Here is a 19191-nt window from a genome sequence, read left to right as displayed (position 1 = left end):
TAGTCATCAAAAAGATCAAAATAAAAAGAATGTTATTATACCTTTTATGTCTTAAATTATAAATGATTGTGATTCCAAGCAAATATGGTTGAATGGAAAAATAGTCACCACTATCCTCTCCTACTTTTATCGTTAACTAAAAATTAATTCTGAGATCACCAACTTTTCTCCGGTTAATTCCTTAAATTGTCATTGAACTTATGTAAATATCTCACTAAAGTAATTATTTTCTTTTAGGACAATACTATCATTGAACTATACAAATCTTTCTAATAAAAGGTAAAACTAAGAAATAGTTAAGGATGTGTTTGAAAAACCATAAGCGAATTGAAATTAGATATAATTACACAATTTTATTCTCAATTAGGGGCTGAGAATTGGGTGTAATTACGTGATGTAATTACAAGGTTACATTTTATTTGTTTATTTGTATTTTAGTTTCTTTTTTATGAATTTCTTTTTTATTTATATTAATTTTTTTAAAAAAATCGATTTACTTATTCATCTTTCATCTCTTTTCTTCTCATTTTCCAACCTTTACTTATTATGATTAAATATAATCACTCATATTTTTTTCTTCATTAACATATAACTACCTTATTATTATGATTAAATATAATCACTCATATTTTTTTCTTCATTAACATATAACTACCTTATTATTCTAGTGTTTGACTTAATAGAAAAGAGATAAATATGAACAATATAAATCAAATTCAAAAAAAAAAAATTAATAGAAATAAAAACGAAATTAAAATACAAAAATATAAATAAAATGTATCCTTGTAATTACATCATGTAATTGCACCCAATTCTCAACCTCTAATTGAGCATAAAGTTGTGTAATTATATCTAATTTCAATTCGTTTGTGGTTTTCCAAATACATCCTTAAATATTTTTTAACTTTACCTTTTATTAAAAAGATGTGTATAGTTCAATGATAGTATTATCTTAAAAAAAAAAATAATTACTTTAGTGGGATATTTACATAAGTTGAATAACAATTTAGGGAATTAACTCACTTTTCTCATCTATTGGTATTGTTATTAGTTCTTAATTGACTTTTTTATGCATAAATTATAGCACTTAAATTTTCCTCAAAAATAATAAAATAAATGTCTCCTACTTTTCACAATCAGATTAAAAAGGATAAAAGTAATGGAGGAAAGAGGAGATGAAAATGACTTTAATTATATGAGATGCTTTATTTTAATATACTTGTTAATACACATCATAAATTTAAACATGACGTGCTGTTGGGGTATCGTATTAGTAAATTTATATGTATATTTTGTGGCTGTGAATATCCCAAAATAATATACAATGACAAATGTGGTGGCGTGCACTTTTCAAAGGTGTGCTACCTACACCCCTTCACTTTGCTAATCTATTAGTACTATGCTTTAATAATTTCGGAGAAAAGAAAAATTGAAATTTTATATTGTAAGATCGATCATATAAAAAAGAGAATGAATCTAGAATTTAAATTTAACAAATATAATGTTAATATTTAAATGTATTGGTGTATTTCCCCCTAATTATTTTTATAGTTCTTGATTATATTTTTTTTCTTTTCGTGGATTATTCAAATTTTCAGTTTTAATAATAGTAATATAGTATAGTATAGTAATGAATACTGTAAATTAGGTCAACCCTGATCTACGATGATCATCCTTATCTCGTCAGCTACTACTCAGCTGCATATCATTTCTTGGTAGGCCCGAATATTGACCAACCATATCAACGCTTCTTTTCTACACCTTTTCCTTCATCCCCACTTAACTGTTTTTATTAAAAAAAATTGATGTTAAAGGATTCGTTTTGTAGAGTGTATAAGATAATATTGAAATTAGGAGTATAGGGATTAATAATATTGAGATTATTTTTATACAGTATTTAGTTTGATACATTGAAAATAATATGTATTGTTATATTTTAAAAAGAATATTGTTTATTTACAAAAATATCCTCGACATATTATAACTTTGTGTATTTTTTTACAAAAGTTTATTATTCTTTTTTTAAAATAAAAAAAAAGGTTAACAATATAACTAATTATTTACTTTAGAATTTTAAAATTTAATCATTCACTTACAAAAAATATTTTTTTTATTATCTTTTCTTTGTTTGTTCATCATTTACTTGTTGTTCCCACTTTGTGTTGTTTTTAAGTTGGACGGAGGTACGTATAACTTTTGGATGAGATAATAAAATCATTATTAAAATAAAATTGTATTCTATAGAGTGTTAAAACTAAGTAGAAAAATTATTTTTATTTACAAATATCCTATTTCCAAAATTGAGCTTGAAACCAATTTGTTTTCGGATTTTGACCAATAAATATTTTTTTGAGTTAATGGAGTAATTTTTGTATAACTAAAATTATTTGGAGGAATATTATTATTTTCATAAATTGAAAAGAAGTAATTCATATTGAATAAATTGAAAAAGATTTAGAAAAAAAATTAAAGAAATTTGAGGATATTTTTGTAAATAATTAATAAAATTTGTAAACTAGTTTATTTGAACAAATTTATTAATACAAATATAAAAAATAAAATTAAGAAAATAAAAAAAAATGTTTAAAAGAATTTGAGGGATATTCTTGTCTTTACAGATACTAATCTCATGGTATTAAAACTCATGTATTACTAATACCACCATATGTGATGTATTAGTAATGCATTGATCCAAAATCCCATCAAACATAGTATTAATTAATCTCACACTTAATATATGGACTATTTCTCCTAATACTACCTACCAAACCACCCCTAAGTGCTTCTCACAAAATTTTTACTATATATTTATAGCACTTGAATTTGAGATCCTTGACTAAAAGTTGAGGAACTACATTTAGTCCACCACATTTTTTGGTGACATTAAACATATACCCAAAAATTGAGCTTACTAAAATATCTCTTATTATTTGGATATTAAAATTTGTTTCTCTATCTAATGATCTCACTTAATTCTAAATTAATTGCAATAATAATGGTAAAAAGGTGAAGAAAAAGATACTGATAAGTAACTTCTTAAATTTGTTAAACATAAAAATATTTAGTAAAAAAGTTTGAATGAATTGTATTTGCAGAATATGATAATGCATTATGTTTTTGGATTTAGTTTTACAAAATTTACAAGTAGTGATTGTTGGAAGAGAATGACATAAGCAAAAGTTAAAGGTGCTAAGGAATAAAAAAACAAAAATTGTACTAATAATAATTTATTAGAGAGGAAGAGTAGGTGGAGTCTGACATGTAATGGGCGACCTTATTTGTCCAAACATTATATTCTCTTTTTCAAACATTATTAATTTTTATATTAATTGTTCTTTTATTACAGTAGTTTTTTTTTTTCTTCCTTTTTTCTATTTTGGGTTTCAAATTAAAAGTGTAACCTCTGTTTGAGAAAAGTGAGTTTGGAAGTTATAGGCTACCACTTGTAGTCTCCCATTGGACCATTTATTTTTGGCTCCTGCTTGCATCACCGTCACTTTTGGAAACTAGTAGTTAATATTTGACAATGGATTTTATAATAGTAAAAAAAATTAGGATATTTACTTAGAGATTTTAAAATATTTCTAAAAATTAGAATATTTACTAAGAGGGTCTAAAATATATAAAAGTATATGTACGAAGAAGTCAAAAGCCATGACTAAATCTATTTTGACACATACATTTGACTAACCAAAAATATTCCTATAAATAATTTCACAAGCTGTATTGTATCTATAAATTATTAGTTGAGTAGCGGAGAAATGAAACTATCCTTAGATTATTAGTTGAGTAGCGGAGAAATGAATCTATCGTTCCCTAGACTCCTTCATTGCTCAAATATTCCTTTAGATAACAAGGAAAGTTATCGTTCGAGGATTGGTCAAATAACCTCTTCGACAAAAGGGCTAAAAATATTTCCCCGTTAGACCTCAAATTCTGGATATGCTAGTGCGTTTTCAAGACTGTCGAACATACCTGCTCTGGTTTCTTGGTTACTATAAAAGAAAAAAATGCAACCACTGCATCAAGGGTGCAAAGCTGGTTTAGCACAAGGACTGCTACTGAACCTCAATCACAAGTGAGATGGGATCAATTATATGAATCATCACCACCACCTGTGTTGCTCCATTCAAGCTAGTAGCAGATAACAACAATATCCACATGATCTCAAATGCATTTCAAACATTCAAGGTGCAGCACGCGATTGAGGAGCCTACTTATTCAGATCCAAAAAGAGAGGCATTATAAATCTGGCAAAAGGCATTTCAATCCATCCAGCATACTCAAAAGAGTACACCTAGCCCTCAAGAGCACGTCGTCTTTGTCTCCCTTGAATGTCATCAACAAAATTAGCAGATAAGGTACTCATCAAATCAACTACTAATACAGTTAGAACTACAACATACTGCATACTGTGCAACGGAATATCAAATCCTGATTAACCTAATAGATTGACAGTAACAAATACATTCCTCAAAGGTAGCTACACTGTCTCCAAGTCTTAGAACGCACGCATCTTCCTCCTGTTGCCAACAACTAGCTCTGCACTGAAACTTCCTTCATTTTCACGGTTCCCAGCCTTAATTAATGTTACACTCTTGAGTTTTAAACACTGCCTCCATCTATTCAGCATCTTTTCTATCAATTTTCTTGCATAGAATCTACCCCTGCCGGTGGTGCTGCTAACTCTTCTAACTCTTGAAATGCTGCCAGAGCAGTTGTTGGTGTTTCAGAATTTATGCATGGCCTCAGCCCATTTGCTATCTCCCTGATTCTTGATTGCTGCCAATATTTTCAAAATTGCTTGTATCAACACAACCGTATGTAGATTAACCTAAAAATAGTTGTTTCACAGTGACTTACCATATGATCAAGTTTGCCCTTTACTTCTTCATAAGCCACCACCAACTTGGGGTCCATAACTGCAGGGGATGTCACATTCTAGGAACCAAAACATTTGTAGGGATTAAAGAAGGAATAATTCAAACAAGACAGCATTGCCATTTTCATTCAAAAGCCAAAAGAGGAGCACAACAAAATTGGAAAGACAACATTTCAGAAAGCAAATTCCAATTTCCTAAGGGACCAGTCTCCCGAAAAGCAATAAATGCATCATTATATATTTTCTTTGTTCCTTTATCTATTACTTTATTTTCAGTAAGTATCTTCACTATATCTTATTGATGCCAAATAAACCAAATTGTATTCTGCTCATTTTGCTTGAAGCATAGACTAGATCATATCATTCTCCCATCCCCAACAAAAAACAAGTTCAAATAAAGAATCTTGCTTCATTCAACAAAAAACATATTACAGCAGAGGGAAAGAATTGGGTGGAATCTAAAACCAGGAGTCGAGCTACGAGGCTCAGTCATTTAGTTACCAACTTTCTGCTTCTAATTCAGTTCAATTGATTTAATCTTTTTATTTATTGACAAATTATATTTTGAAGCATTAAGGCATCTCCATAAGCTGGATCTTTCTAATCAACCCCCCACCCCCACCCCCCAAAACAAAAAAACATTCTTCTAGTGTGATAATTGTCGGTCTTCATTTTAGTGTTGGGAAACATTTTAACAGGTGTAAACCAGCTTACTTTATTCTCTCAAATAAATAGATGCAAAAGGAACCGCCAAATAAAATTATTACTATATATAAATAAAAGAATATAACTCGGTACTTAGATCTTAAAAACACCCAATATATTGAGGAGCAAATATTGTGTGACACTATCTATTAGATAGCAATCATTCTCATTTCTATAATACAAGATTTCTATTGATTTACTAATAATTAATACACTTTTATCAATAAAGTAAATATTTTATTTAAAACTGGTAACTTAATAAAGGAAATAATCAAGTTACCAGTTTCAAAAATAAAATAAAGGAAATATTTACGAATAAATACTTATATTTTTTTAAATGACCAACAAAATGCTGAGATCTAGTGGTACAAGGTCCAGAATTTGGTGGATAATGAGCCTGCACCTCTAAGCTTTCTTCATTTAAATACCAAGTGGTTGGACAATTATCCACCTAGTTAATATTTATATTTGATGTGTTTGTTAAATAAACAGTTTCCCATAAAAGTCAATGAACCAGAAACAGGATTCCATAAAAAGCAATTAACCAGCAAGTAATCAGTTATAAAAAGCAATTAACCAGCAAGTAATCAGTTATAAAAAGCAATTAACCAGAAAGTAATCAGTTATAAAAAGCAATTAACCAGCAAGTAATCAGTTAAATCCTTACAATGACTGCTCCCCACATGTGCTCTAATTTAGCTTCATAGATGACTGACCATGTGTACCCGCTTCTTTATAATAATCGTTAAAATGCAAAGACAAAGTTTTTCATACAGAAAGGTGTACCCGCTTCTTTATAATAACCGTTAAAATGCAAAGACCAAGCTTTTCATACAGAAAGGTGTACCCGCTTCTTTATAATAACCGTTAAAATGCAAAGGCCAAGCTTTTCATGCAGAAAGGTTTGACCCGTAACGTTCAGCCAAGCCAAACGTCATGTGTTATGCTCTTACCACTAAGCCAAAGCAATAGGAGCTTTGGCAATCATCCAACAAGTAAATATTAATATCTAAAGAATATGTATAATAATTATTTTCCCTAAAAGTTAGGTGACTGCACATATTAATAATTGCTATATATAAAATAAGAATATAATATCATACATGATAAGTACATGGTATTACGTTACTCCTTCCATCCCGCATTACGTCAGATTCAGAGTACCAAGTATCAAACTAGCTAATATTCTGCTTGAATTCAGAAAATCTTCCAAGTTTTTTCAATTATTTAACATATTTAGAAACTACATAAATGGTTTCATAATTCACAATTCAAAATATTTAAAAGACGGAAAAAATCTCGGATAAAGAAAAAATTATCTCTCTGCAAATAGCAACTGCATCATATAATGAGTACACTATATGTTCATGTTAATTGTTATATTAGTTGTAATCGTTAATTGTTCCAAAACATGTGTTAATTAAAAAATATAGAATAAGAATATAACGTCATACTTGGATCTTAAAAAAACCCAATATATTGGGGAGGATATATTGTGAAATATTTCATGTCAAGTAGTGATCATCCCCACTTCTATAAACTATAATAGACGATTTCTATTGTTCTATTTTGTAACAAATATATCCTCTTATACCGGTATAAAAGAAAAAAAATTACGATTAATACTTCTATTTTTGCGGCCATCCAATAAGTTAATACTTAAATATGATGCTTATCTTGAAAATAAACATTTCCTCCTAAAAGTTAGGTGATTGTTTTTCTCCTTGGGAAGCCTGCAAAATGCATATTAGTGCTTGTGCAATCTTACTTATTAATTATACTTACAAAATAATATACTCACAAACAAATAATCATATGGAAATGTAGAATTCCTCGTTTATGATAAAGCATATTAGTAAGATCTTTTATATATAAATGTCTTTTTAATAGCATAAAATGATGGCGGGTTGAAATTAAAGAACACTAATTCACCATAACAGCTATACCATAGCTGAAATACCAATACAGCTAAATGAGGCAGGTAAATACCAAAGCAATAGTAATACCTTTTTAGGTCGACCCAGAGGTTTTCCTGAAAGCTTCCTTGCTTTCTTAACAGTAGTAGAAACGGCTGGACTGCTGTATGATTTTGGAGGCCGTCCACGTCGCTTTCCAAGGGGCGTAGTTCCATTTGTGGCGCCACCAGCAGTATTAGGGAAGCCCTCGGAATCAAAAGCAGCAGCAATTGGCACATCTGTCACACCGACAGCAGCGACTCCACCTTGAGTACTAGACCTTGGTGGCCTTCCCCGCCTTTTGGGGGTCGGTGTTGGGTCACCACCAGCAGCAACATTGGGATTACCAGCAGGAAAGTTGGCCGCATTGGCACCAGCATTAGTAGCGGCAGCCACATTTCTCTTAGGTCGTCCTCTTCGTCCCGGAGTAGAACTTTTCCTTGGGCGCCCTCTAGGCTTGGAAGCCACAGCTGATCCAGGAGAAGTTGAAGCATTGACTGTTGCGGTCTTAGGAGGACGACCAGGTCGTTTTTTCATACCACTCGGGACGGGTGATTTGGGCTGCACCGGCTTGGCTTCGGAGGAACCATCCTTACGGGGACGACCGGGGCGTCTCTTTGTGGTACTCCCTTCAATTGACGGAGCCAGAGGGGCCGGAGCTCCGGTAGCAGGAGGAAGAGAACCAGATGGATTCTGAACCCCAACGGGTCCATCAGCTAACCCAAGAGAAACAAACACAGACTCAGCCCCAAGATTCGAGTAATTCTGAGATTCAGGAGCAGCGTACGCTGCCTGTGGCTGATGGGGCTGGAAATGGAGCTGATTTTGCAGCAACGGGTCGGGTTGAAACTGCATTTGGGGCTGGAATTGCTGCTGTTGAAGGTATTGAAATTGGGGCTGGGCTTGAAACGGATTTTGAAACTGGGCTTGTTGCTGGTGTTGTTGGGCTTGAAACTGGGCCTGAAACTGATCTTGAAATTGATCTTGAAACTGGGCTTGATGCTCTTGTTGGGCTTGAGCATGAAACTGGGCCTCAGGCTTCAACTTAGGAGGACGACCAGGTTTTCGTTTAGCGACATCAGTCCCGTTCCCGTTAGAATCAACGGCCGCCGCCGCCGCCGCCTCCGGCGGCGCAGATCCAGGAGCAGCAAGGACATAAGAGTGCTTAATCATAGCTAGATAGCCAGAATTCTTCAAACGCTTAAGATGGTGAGTCAACAAGGCCGAGTGATTGGGTGGAAGATTCGAGTAGACTCGGTCTATGTACTTGGCTATAGCTATCCTGCTTGACCCTTCTTTCTCCCTTAACGCCGTTATCGCCGCCGTTATCAGCTGTCACACACACGCACGCACCAAATAAAAAAAAATCAACCATTAGTCAACAACAAGAAGTAGAAAATAACCAAACCCACCATAAAATTTATCTGTACCTCAGCGTAATCGGGATGGGTAGAGGAGAAATCAGGGGACGGGGGCTGGTGCTGGGGTGGGGGTAGGGTTTGAGGAGGGGGGAAGGTGGTAGTAGTAGTAGTAGGGGTAGGGATAGGGTCATGGTTAACGAGTTGAGCTCCAGGGTTAAACGTCGATTCGATGGTCGTCGGTAGATCCATGGATGATGGGTCCATAAGGGCATAAATGGTATATAGATTTTTTATAAAATAAGCTTTTTAGGAGATACAGAAATGGTGAAATATGAGAGAAATCTCAAGAAAAAGAAGTGTAGAGAGAGAAAAATAAAAGAGGGGAACAAGGGTTAGATGGGTATTTGGTGAGGAAATGGATTTGGATTGGACCGTTGGAGGAGCGGGGTGGGGGTAGGGGTGGGCGTGGGCGTGGTGTTGGGGTAAAGATATAAGGGGGGGGGGGGGGGCGTAAAATCACAGCCGAAAAAAAAGACCTAAGGGCTAAGGGTGGTGGGGGGGGGGGGGGGGGGAGGTAAGATCGGACTTAAAAAGAAACTTTTATTGGATTTAATTTTTATGCTGATGATGAAGTATGTCCTTATCTGCTCTTCCTTTTTATTAAATGAAATTATTATGATTTAGATCTGAATTTATGTATTTTCGTTTTCAGCCCTCCTCACCTTTTTTTATTGCTTTCTCGTGGATTATTTTTGGACCGCTTCACTCAAATTAATTTGACTTAAATTTGAATCTACCTCCCTTTTTACATGGCGGAATTTCAAAAAATTTCATGAAATTTTGAAATGCGGAGGCAACTTGAAATTTGCCCTCACTTTGAAAGTTAATGAATTCAATGCCAAACCATTTTAAATATTTCCTCTGTTTATTTTTCTTTCGTTATTACTAATTTTAAAAAGTATATCTTAAAAAATAATAAATAATAAGATATTGTGTTATATCACACTAAAAGCTATTCGTTGATTCTTTTTGATTTAATAAATATTGTTGGAGATTTATTTTAAATATAATAACAAGTAAAAAATTTAGCTTGAGCCGGGAGCCTATCGAAAACAGTCTCTCTACTTCTTCAGAGGTAGCGGTATGGTCTGCGTACATCTTACCCTCCCCAGACCTCACTTTGTGGGAATACACTGGATTTATTGTTGTTATTGTTGTTGTATAATAACAAGTAAAAATGAATATGTGAACTAGTTTACTTCCTCTATTTCATTTACAGCGTATGTATAGACTTTGACATTTTCGTTAAGAAAATATTAGTTTACCTATTAACCAGATAAACCTTAAAAAGAGTTTTAGTTGAAGGTACATTTCAACACGTTGACCGGATACTTTATTGAATCTTATTAATGATGTATTGAAACTCTAGATTTTACTATTAGTACTTTCTGCATTTACTTTTAGATGTTACTGTTTCGCTTCTGAGGGTCAATCTGCATGAACTTTGACTTACATTTTAAGATGTATTTTCTGTTCTTATTTGTACGACAAGAATTGCAACTTATAACATTTTTCATATTGTTTTCGACCCTCTAAGTTTTAAATTTGAAATATTAAATCATACACCTTAAAACATTGATCAAAGTTCATATAAGTTGACCTCAAAAATTGAAACAGTAACAAGTAAAAGTAAACAAATGGAGTACTATTTTATGTACTCCTTCGTTTAAGAATACTTGACCACGATTAACTTGACATACTGGTTAACAAACAATACATGATGGAGGTAATTTTATTACGTTGCTCTTTGAATAAAATAAAATTTTAATATTTTAAAGAATGTATTGAGTAATGAAAATAGGCAAATTAGGTAGAAAAGTATAAATTATCTATTGAATTTTCAAACTGAATAAATATTATTGGACATCTATTTTTCGTATAGTGAACAATAAAGATAGATGAAGAAAATATTAATTTAATATATTATGATTATATGTTAATATCCTATATAGTTATTTTTAATAATAAAATATAGAAATATAACATTTATAGAATTTATTAAAATGAATAAGTAAAAAGAATTATTTAATTAAAGGCCAAACAAAAAAAAAATAGAAGTGTATTCTCTCTGTCAATATTTATTTATCTACGTTTGATTTAACACATTTCTTTTAAATAATAAATTAGAAAAGTAATCTTACAATGTCACCTTTATTAATTATTAATCAGCTAAATATCGGCAAATGAATAATTTTGAATAATAAATAAATATTAAGAATATGATAAATATAAAATAATAGATATTTTTAATTTTTAAAATTAAACAAATAAATTTAAATATATTTCTTTTTTTTTTTTCCCTGGACGGAGGATACAAAATTCACCAATGCTTTTATACTTGGTAGGTCCCACGTGTTCAACACTTGCAACTATTATACTTGGCAAACAACTACTTATAATAAGAAATTTTTTAAAGCGCTTAAGATTCTCAAATATTTTTGACAAGTTATTTTTAGATGAATATTTGAGTGAAGTTTTATCATTTATTTAATTATGATATTTAAAAAAAATATTTGACTTTTATTAAAAATATAATTTATACTCATAAATTGTAAAAATTATTTAAAATATTTATAATTTTATATTAATATCATTTTATAATGAACATATTCTGTGATAAAAATTAAATTCATAAATTATAAAATTTGACATGCTTATAAATAATTTTATAAATCAATAAACAAGCTATTGAAGTTTCCTCCACTCACAAAGGAACAATCAATTTTTTTTATTTACGTTACTTTAACAAGTTTTAGACAACAATGGCATTACATATTTAACAAGGTTTATTAGTCATGTTGGTTGATCGGTAAATATTAGTTTGATTAATAAATGGTGAGAGTTTTTATAAAATATGAAAGTTTGAGGTAAAATTAAAACTTTTAGAAGTTTTTAAATAATAGAATTTGGCCCATATACCTTTTCTTCTTAAAAAGTTTTTGAAAATTTAAATTATTTGTCAACAAGATTATCAATTAATGACAAATTACATGACTAACACTTTTTGCCTAATTTCTCCCTAAAACTATTTAAAATATCTACGGCCAAACGAATTTTAAATATGCGTTTAGATAAAACCTGAGTGAAATGACCTCGGAGGTCCTTGTAATTGGCTCAGGTTGTAATCTCAACCTTGTACTCATGCCTTTGTCAACTAGAAACTCCGGGAACGTTTTGTATCGCGTATAAAAATAGTGTAAAATATGATGTATTAGTAATATTTTCATTAGTAATGCAAGTATTAGTTATATTTACACTAATTATGGGGAGATTGTTCTTATGCATTGTTTGATTTGGTGTATTAATATAACTCGCATTACATGTGTTTAAATAAAAAAAATATTTATAAAAGCATCTCTATAAATACAATGAAAATGGTGTGGAATAGGTTTTGAGGGGCATTGTGTCTTTACCCATGCTAGTATATGCATTAAAGTCTCTTGCATTGCTAATATCAAGAATTTCTCATCTACTCCCTGTGTCTCAAAACAATTGAATTGTTGAGATATTTTTTAATGTTCAAAATAATAGAATTGGTCATTAATCAAGATACATGTTGGAAAGTTTTTCAATTTTACCCATCATTATTTACATTATTTAAGTTGGGTTTCAAGATACTTATAGCCTGTTTGGATTGCTTATTTATAAAAAAATAAGCACTTATTTTGAGGAAAAAAGTTTTTTTTTTTATAGAAGGGTGTTTGATAAACGTGCAAAAGTACTTTTAAAAATAAGCAGAAATAGTTTTCTGTTTTTGGGAAGAAGTAGAAAATTTCTGCTTCTCACAAAAGCAGAAACAAAAAATTATTTTTTTATGACAAAAATATCCCTATCACACACAAATATATATATATATATATATATATATATATATATACATACATACATATACCTTATTAATTTACAAGTTTGATTAACGTTTGATTTTTAAAATTTTACATTTGATATTTACGTCATAGTTCTTTATGATTTATATATTTTTATTTTATTTTCACCCATTTTCTTTAAATAAATTTGAAAATATCATTGATGATGATGACTAAAGAATATATAAATTATTTTATTATTATTAATGATAACAATTGACAGATGAATCACGTTACAAAATTATATTTTGACATCACATACAAATTTTTTCTCGAATATTTAATTTTAAATAAATAATTCATAAAGTGACATATTTTTTAAAATATAGTGTATATATATGAGAATATGATGATTACTTTTTCGTAGTAAATTTTGACACTGTAAAAATATATTAAAAAAAGATAACAAATAACAGATAGAATTTTATTTTAAATATTTGTCATCAGGTAGTATACGTATATGAATTTGGTTACTTAGTTTTAGAATTGAAACGGTAAAAACATATCCAAAATAAAAGGTAACAAATAATAAATATTATCTCATTTAGATATTTGTAAGCATGAATAGAGTGTTTGCTAACTTTTAGTAAATTTGACACAGTAAAATGAATCCAAAAAACAAGGTAACAAAAAAAAGGTAGATTCTAATCAAATATTTGTTTGACCTTTTCTTCAAACCTTCTATTCATTCAACGAGTTTATCGTATTGCACACCTTCTTCATCGTCTATAAATACAGATAATATTTATCATATATACATATACTTTACTGCTCTCGGAAATATAAAATCATCTCTATTATTAATAAGTTATTTTTTGAATCAAAATTATTTTCTCATTTTAAGGTATGTTTTTTAATAATTATCATGATATAATTAGGTTTTTTATGTGCATACATATAAGAGCATATGTAATAATATCGTTGTCTATGAAATTTTTAGATTTTGTTAAGTTTTATTTTGACAATAATATTTTTATTTCACTATTTTGTGTAATGTTATTATTAGTAATCATATATCTCTAATACATAGAAAATGAGTAATGTTGAGAAGTCTAAATGGAGTACAGAAAACGTAGAGTTATTTTAAAATTTATGTGTGGGTGAAGTTATTGCTGGAAATCGCCCTGCTACCCACTTCAACAAAACTGGATAGACTAATTTGGTGACAAAATTCAATGTCAGAATCGAAAAAAAATTATGACAAAGTCAAATTGAAGAATAGATGGGATAATCTTAAAAACACTTGAAAAGAATGGGACACTTTATTTGGAAAGAAAACTATTTAGGATGGGATAGCGAGAAGAAAACCATTCAAGCGAGTGTTGAATGGTGGGATAGAAAAATAAAGATAATTCTAATCTTATTGCATATTATTCAATTAAACTTGATAAGTTATTATGTTATTTTCGGTCACTAATAACATATCTTATTTCTTCTCATTATTGTAGGAAAATTCAGCTATAGAAAAATTTAAACAAAAAGGCTTATAGTATCGAACTCAAATGGAGACATGTTGTTGCTACTGGAGAACATGCATGGGCACCATCATCTCGAGATTTACCAGATGGTATACAAGTGAGTAGATGATTTCAATCTGAGCAACCATTTGAGTTTGATACTCCAATAAATAATGAAGAATTTATAACTTTTGATGGTTTAGAAGAATTAATTGAAACTAAAAAAAAAAAAGTAACAGTGAGAGTGATACTAGAAGAAAAAGAAAGGTATCAACATAAACAAAAAAAAGTAATCCTAGTTAGAAAATTAGTTCATCAATTGAGAAAATTACTGACACCATTGAATCACACACTTTAACGTAGTTGAGAGAAAGTTTATTTAGTATTAAGAGTGCAATGAGTATAGTTTGCAATTTGTCTGGTATGATTGTTGGTAGTCATTTATGGTGAAAAGCAAGTGATTTACTTGTCAAACAATCAATGAGAGAAATGTTCTTAGTACAAGAAGATACAAAATTGTAATTGCAGTGGTTGGAAAGGAAGACCACGCTTCATAAGGATTAGATTTATGGCGTTATTTATTATGATTTGCTTTTAAAACATATAAATTTTTTTCTTTCAATTGAGTTTTTTTTAGCTATAAAAGTTTGTTTTTCAAGTTATTTAGTTTTTGTATTTGAATAATTTACATTATGATTCTATGAGCAATAAATTGTCAATCTTACATTATTAAATTTAATAATATTTTTTTTTTCGATATGTAATTAGCTAGAATTAATTGTGATGCGTCTGATGATGATGTTTCTGATGAAGAGGTTTTAATTAAAAATAAGAGAAATAATGATAATAATATTGTCTTTGATGCGGCAATTTTCAGCATCACTTTAGCAAAAAAATATTTCATGAAGTTTTGCTTAAAGGTTCCATGCAGAAATTCTCTTCATACAGGTTTTTATTTCATTAAACAAATACTTGAAGGACATGATCGATGATGTTACGAAATGTTTAGAATTAAAAAACATATTTTTCTTGAGTTGTGCAAGACTTTAAATGAACAATATGGCTTAAAAGCAACAAGAAATATGACCATAGAGGAGATGGTTGCTATGTTTTTAATGGTAGTAGGTCATGGTGTTGGAAATCGAATGATTCAGGAAAGGTTTTAACATTCGGGAGAAACTGTTAGTAGACATTTTCGTCATGTTTTATATGCATGTCTGAAATTGGCTCTGGACATTATTAAACCTAAAGATTCAACCTTTTATGATATACATCCCAAACTAAAAGAAGATAAAAGGTAATGGCCATATTTTAAAAATTGCATTGGAGGCTTGGAGCTATAGATGGAACACATATGTCATGTATTGTCCCTTCGAAGGATCAAATTAAATACATTGGTAGAAAAGGTTTCACTTCTCAAAATGTTATGGCGGTATGTGACTGGGACGTGTGTTTCACATTTGTATGGCCTGGATGGGAAGGTACTGCACATAATGCTAGGATATTTGATCAAGCGCTTAAAAGATCAGATCTTAATATTCCTCATCCACCACCAGGTTAGTGAATTTAATATTATGTTTTGCATTTTTTTATAAATTGTATTATTTTTATATTAATTAATTATTTTTTCTTATATTGATGTAGATACATATTATTTAGTAGACTCGGGTTATCCAACAATGATTGGTTATTTAGGATCATATAAAGGGGAGCGTTATCATCTCCCTGATTTTAGATGTAATTCTAACTTCAGAAATTCAAATGAGACTTTCAATTTTTTTTACTCCAGATTGAGATGTACAATTGAAAGACCATTTGGAGTTTGAAAAAATAGATTTGCTCTCATACGTTTAATGTCATCTTTTAAATTTGAAACTCAAGTTCATCTTGTTACAACTACTATGGCTATACATAATTTCATACGACAACACTTTACTACTGATAAAGATTTTAACTATTATGCTAACGAAGACATCATCACAGAGATCGAAGAAGCAGATCAGCCTTTTGGTATGCTTTAGAAATACAAGACAAATATTCTATAAGTATGAGGACATTGCGCGAGAAAATTAGGGATGAAATCGTTGACAATTTTTGTGATGTATGAAGGGCTAATTATTTTTGTCGTTAATTTTTTCATATGTAGTGATTTAATTTATGAAATAACTTTTGTATTCATTTTTGTTTGATGTTTTAAGTAATATTTAAGTAATTTATCACCATTTATTTTTTTTTAATGTATTTATGTATATAAATATTGATTGAAAATTTTAGGGTACGTACTTTTTAAATAAATAAATAAATTATAATAGATATTTAAAATATTTTTTCTCTATAAATTATTTTTAGTAATAAAAGTTTATTGATAGATGTCCTTTTTGGTTATTTGTCTCAAAATAACACTTCTTGAAAAAGATTATCCAAACATAATTTGATTATCAAAAGCACCTTTCGAATGAATTTACCAAACACAAACAACTTTTTTTAAAATCACTTTTTTGAAATGTCATTTTATAAAAGTATTTCTCAAATAAACAGTTTTGTAACTTCAATTCCAAACGGGCCGTTAATTTTCTTGGAAGCTTCTTACATTAATATAGCTTAGTTTTCATTGGCTATGACATTTCACATCTTCCCATCTTTTCTCATCATCTTCATCAAATTTGGAAGAGAGTTAAGAGATTTTATGAATTTGATTTTGACCGGCTGAAATAGTTCACGATACTATCATGAATGAAGATTCAATTGAAATAATTCAAGACACGATCCTGAAAGACTTGATTGAAAAAGTTCAAGACACTATCTTGAAGAGTCGATTGAAATAATTAAATTTAGCTCTATCTAAATTTTTAAGATTTTACCTCAAAAAAATTATTGTCAATTAATATATTTATTCTAAGAATCATTTTTTTGACATAGTACTAGAAATAAATGAATATTTTAAGAGAGTATTGAGAGTGATTAGCATGATCATATATATTTTGGAGTTTGAAAAGGACAAAAATGAAAAAAAATATGACTAATTTACCACTTACTTTTTTTCTTCGCGGAGGTTGAAGTCGCCGGAGATTGAAAGAAGAAATTTGCAGAACTGTTGGTTGAGAGAAGCCGTCGAGAGAGAGGAGAGAGACGGTCGATGATTTGGATTGAAGAGGAGTGTGGATTGGGTTGATTAGTATTTTTGAAAAGATTAGAAAGTTTTAAAAATATTAATCAAGTTCACAATTAACTTAATCAGGTTTCCTGATTATGTTTGACCCTTTAAGTTGGTCAATGTCATCAATCCTTCATTCAAGATTTAAAAGACATCTTTCCTTCAACTTTCTCGTGTGACATACTCCCAATAATTCAATTAATTTAAAATGAAGGGAGTATTAGTCATGCATAGTATAATACACAATAGAATATATAACTAATGCATTAGTTACACATGGGTTAAAAAAATGTATCAAATAAAATAATAGTAATACATAAAGCTAATGCATGCATTATTTTTTCTAATGCATCCTACCAAACGACCTCTTAAAATTATTAAAATACGTTATTTTAAATTATTTTGGTCATTAACCAAACATATGTGGTTAACGGGGTTTAAAAAGAAGTATTTTATTAACTTTGGATGTCTAATTGACAGAGACGTAAATTACAATTTGAGTGAAGCACAGTCTTCAAGTCATTTTGCCTAGAGAGTATTTTATTAACACTCAAAAATTATAAATAGTAGTGTAATGCGTTGGATCAGAGTAGAAACTATTCACTAGTTTTTTTAGATTGAATAAGTAGTCGTTTGGCCATAAAAACTACTTTTTTCGGAGTTAGAGTTGGAGTTGGAGTTGGAGTTGGAGTTGAAGATGAAATTGGAATTATAGTTGTGTTTGGCCATGTCTTTTTGAAATTTTTTTCAGACTTTTGATTTTTTTTTTAAAATATGATTTTATGCCCTCTACTTTTAAAAATTATCAAAATCACTCAACTAGTAATTTACCTACTAACATACAACTAAATGTTGAGAAAATAATTTATATGTCTTCAATTTATAAAATAATTAATAATTATTATGATTGTTATTCTTCTAAAATTTGAATAAAAACATCACAAACACGAGCTAAATAAGTTTATCTAACCATAATCGATTGAATAGAGAAAATATATTTTGATAAATATGATTAATCGATATAAATATATTTTATATATTCTTAAATTCGTTGATGAAAGTTCTTAATTACTTTCACTGGAATTAATTATTTTATTGAATTTGATCTTTTTTAAAAAAATTACGAATGAATTATTTCTGAATAGATTAGTGCTAATTTTTTTGTTTTTTCTTTATTGATGATATTGATTTTCCTTGAATATATATGTTCTTTTTTTCTTGGTAGAGAGAACCAACTTTTGTTAAGCTAATTATCACACTCGCCTCTGTTCAAAATTCATAAAACCAAAATAAGGTAATCGTCAATATGGACTCTTACGTTATATTTGATATGCGACTTTATTGACCACTTTTTAATAATTTATTAAAATCATTATAGTCATTATATGACATATATAGAAAATTAGAATGACAAGAAAAAAATATTAAATTTTGCATTTTTCAATAACATAATGTATTAGGTCTTATATATTTCTATAATATAGTTCATTCAAAACAAAGTTGATATATTTTCGCCATAGATTGTCATTTATTATTTTTTACTCTACGTTAGTAAATTTTGATTAAAAGAAGAAAAAGAGATTAGAATATATGTAACAATTAAAAATGATGTTGTACCATAGAAAACAAGTAATAATTTTTTTCTTGGTGGTTGTAGTTACAAGAGGTGTTTATGTAAAAATTTAATGATTGGGGTTATATATAATAACAATAATGAAAGTTGAATATGGGAGTGAAAAATTGTGAAAACA

General features: G+C 29.5%; 1 protein-coding gene across 1 annotated transcript; it reads right to left on the bottom strand.

Annotated features, from left to right (window-relative positions):
- Positions 1 to 4220: 4220 nt before the first annotated feature.
- On the bottom strand, positions 4221 to 9597 carry LOC107862208. Its single transcript, XM_016707700.2, has 4 exons — positions 8973 to 9597; positions 7594 to 8874; positions 4864 to 4941; positions 4221 to 4782 (listed from the first exon to the last, which is right to left on the bottom strand). The coding sequence occupies exons 1-4, from the start codon at positions 9165 to 9167 to the stop codon at positions 4642 to 4644; spliced, it is 1695 nt and encodes a 564-aa protein (XP_016563186.1). The 5' UTR covers positions 9168 to 9597; the 3' UTR covers positions 4221 to 4641.
- Positions 9598 to 19191: the final 9594 nt, after the last annotated feature.

Source organism: Capsicum annuum, chromosome 3, assembly GCF_002878395.1.
Source record: "Capsicum annuum cultivar UCD-10X-F1 chromosome 3, UCD10Xv1.1, whole genome shotgun sequence".
NCBI classification, from domain to species: domain Eukaryota; kingdom Viridiplantae; phylum Streptophyta; class Magnoliopsida; order Solanales; family Solanaceae; genus Capsicum; species Capsicum annuum.
The sequence above is the reverse complement of the archived record's forward strand: the minus strand, read 5'-3'. Positions and strand labels throughout refer to the sequence as shown.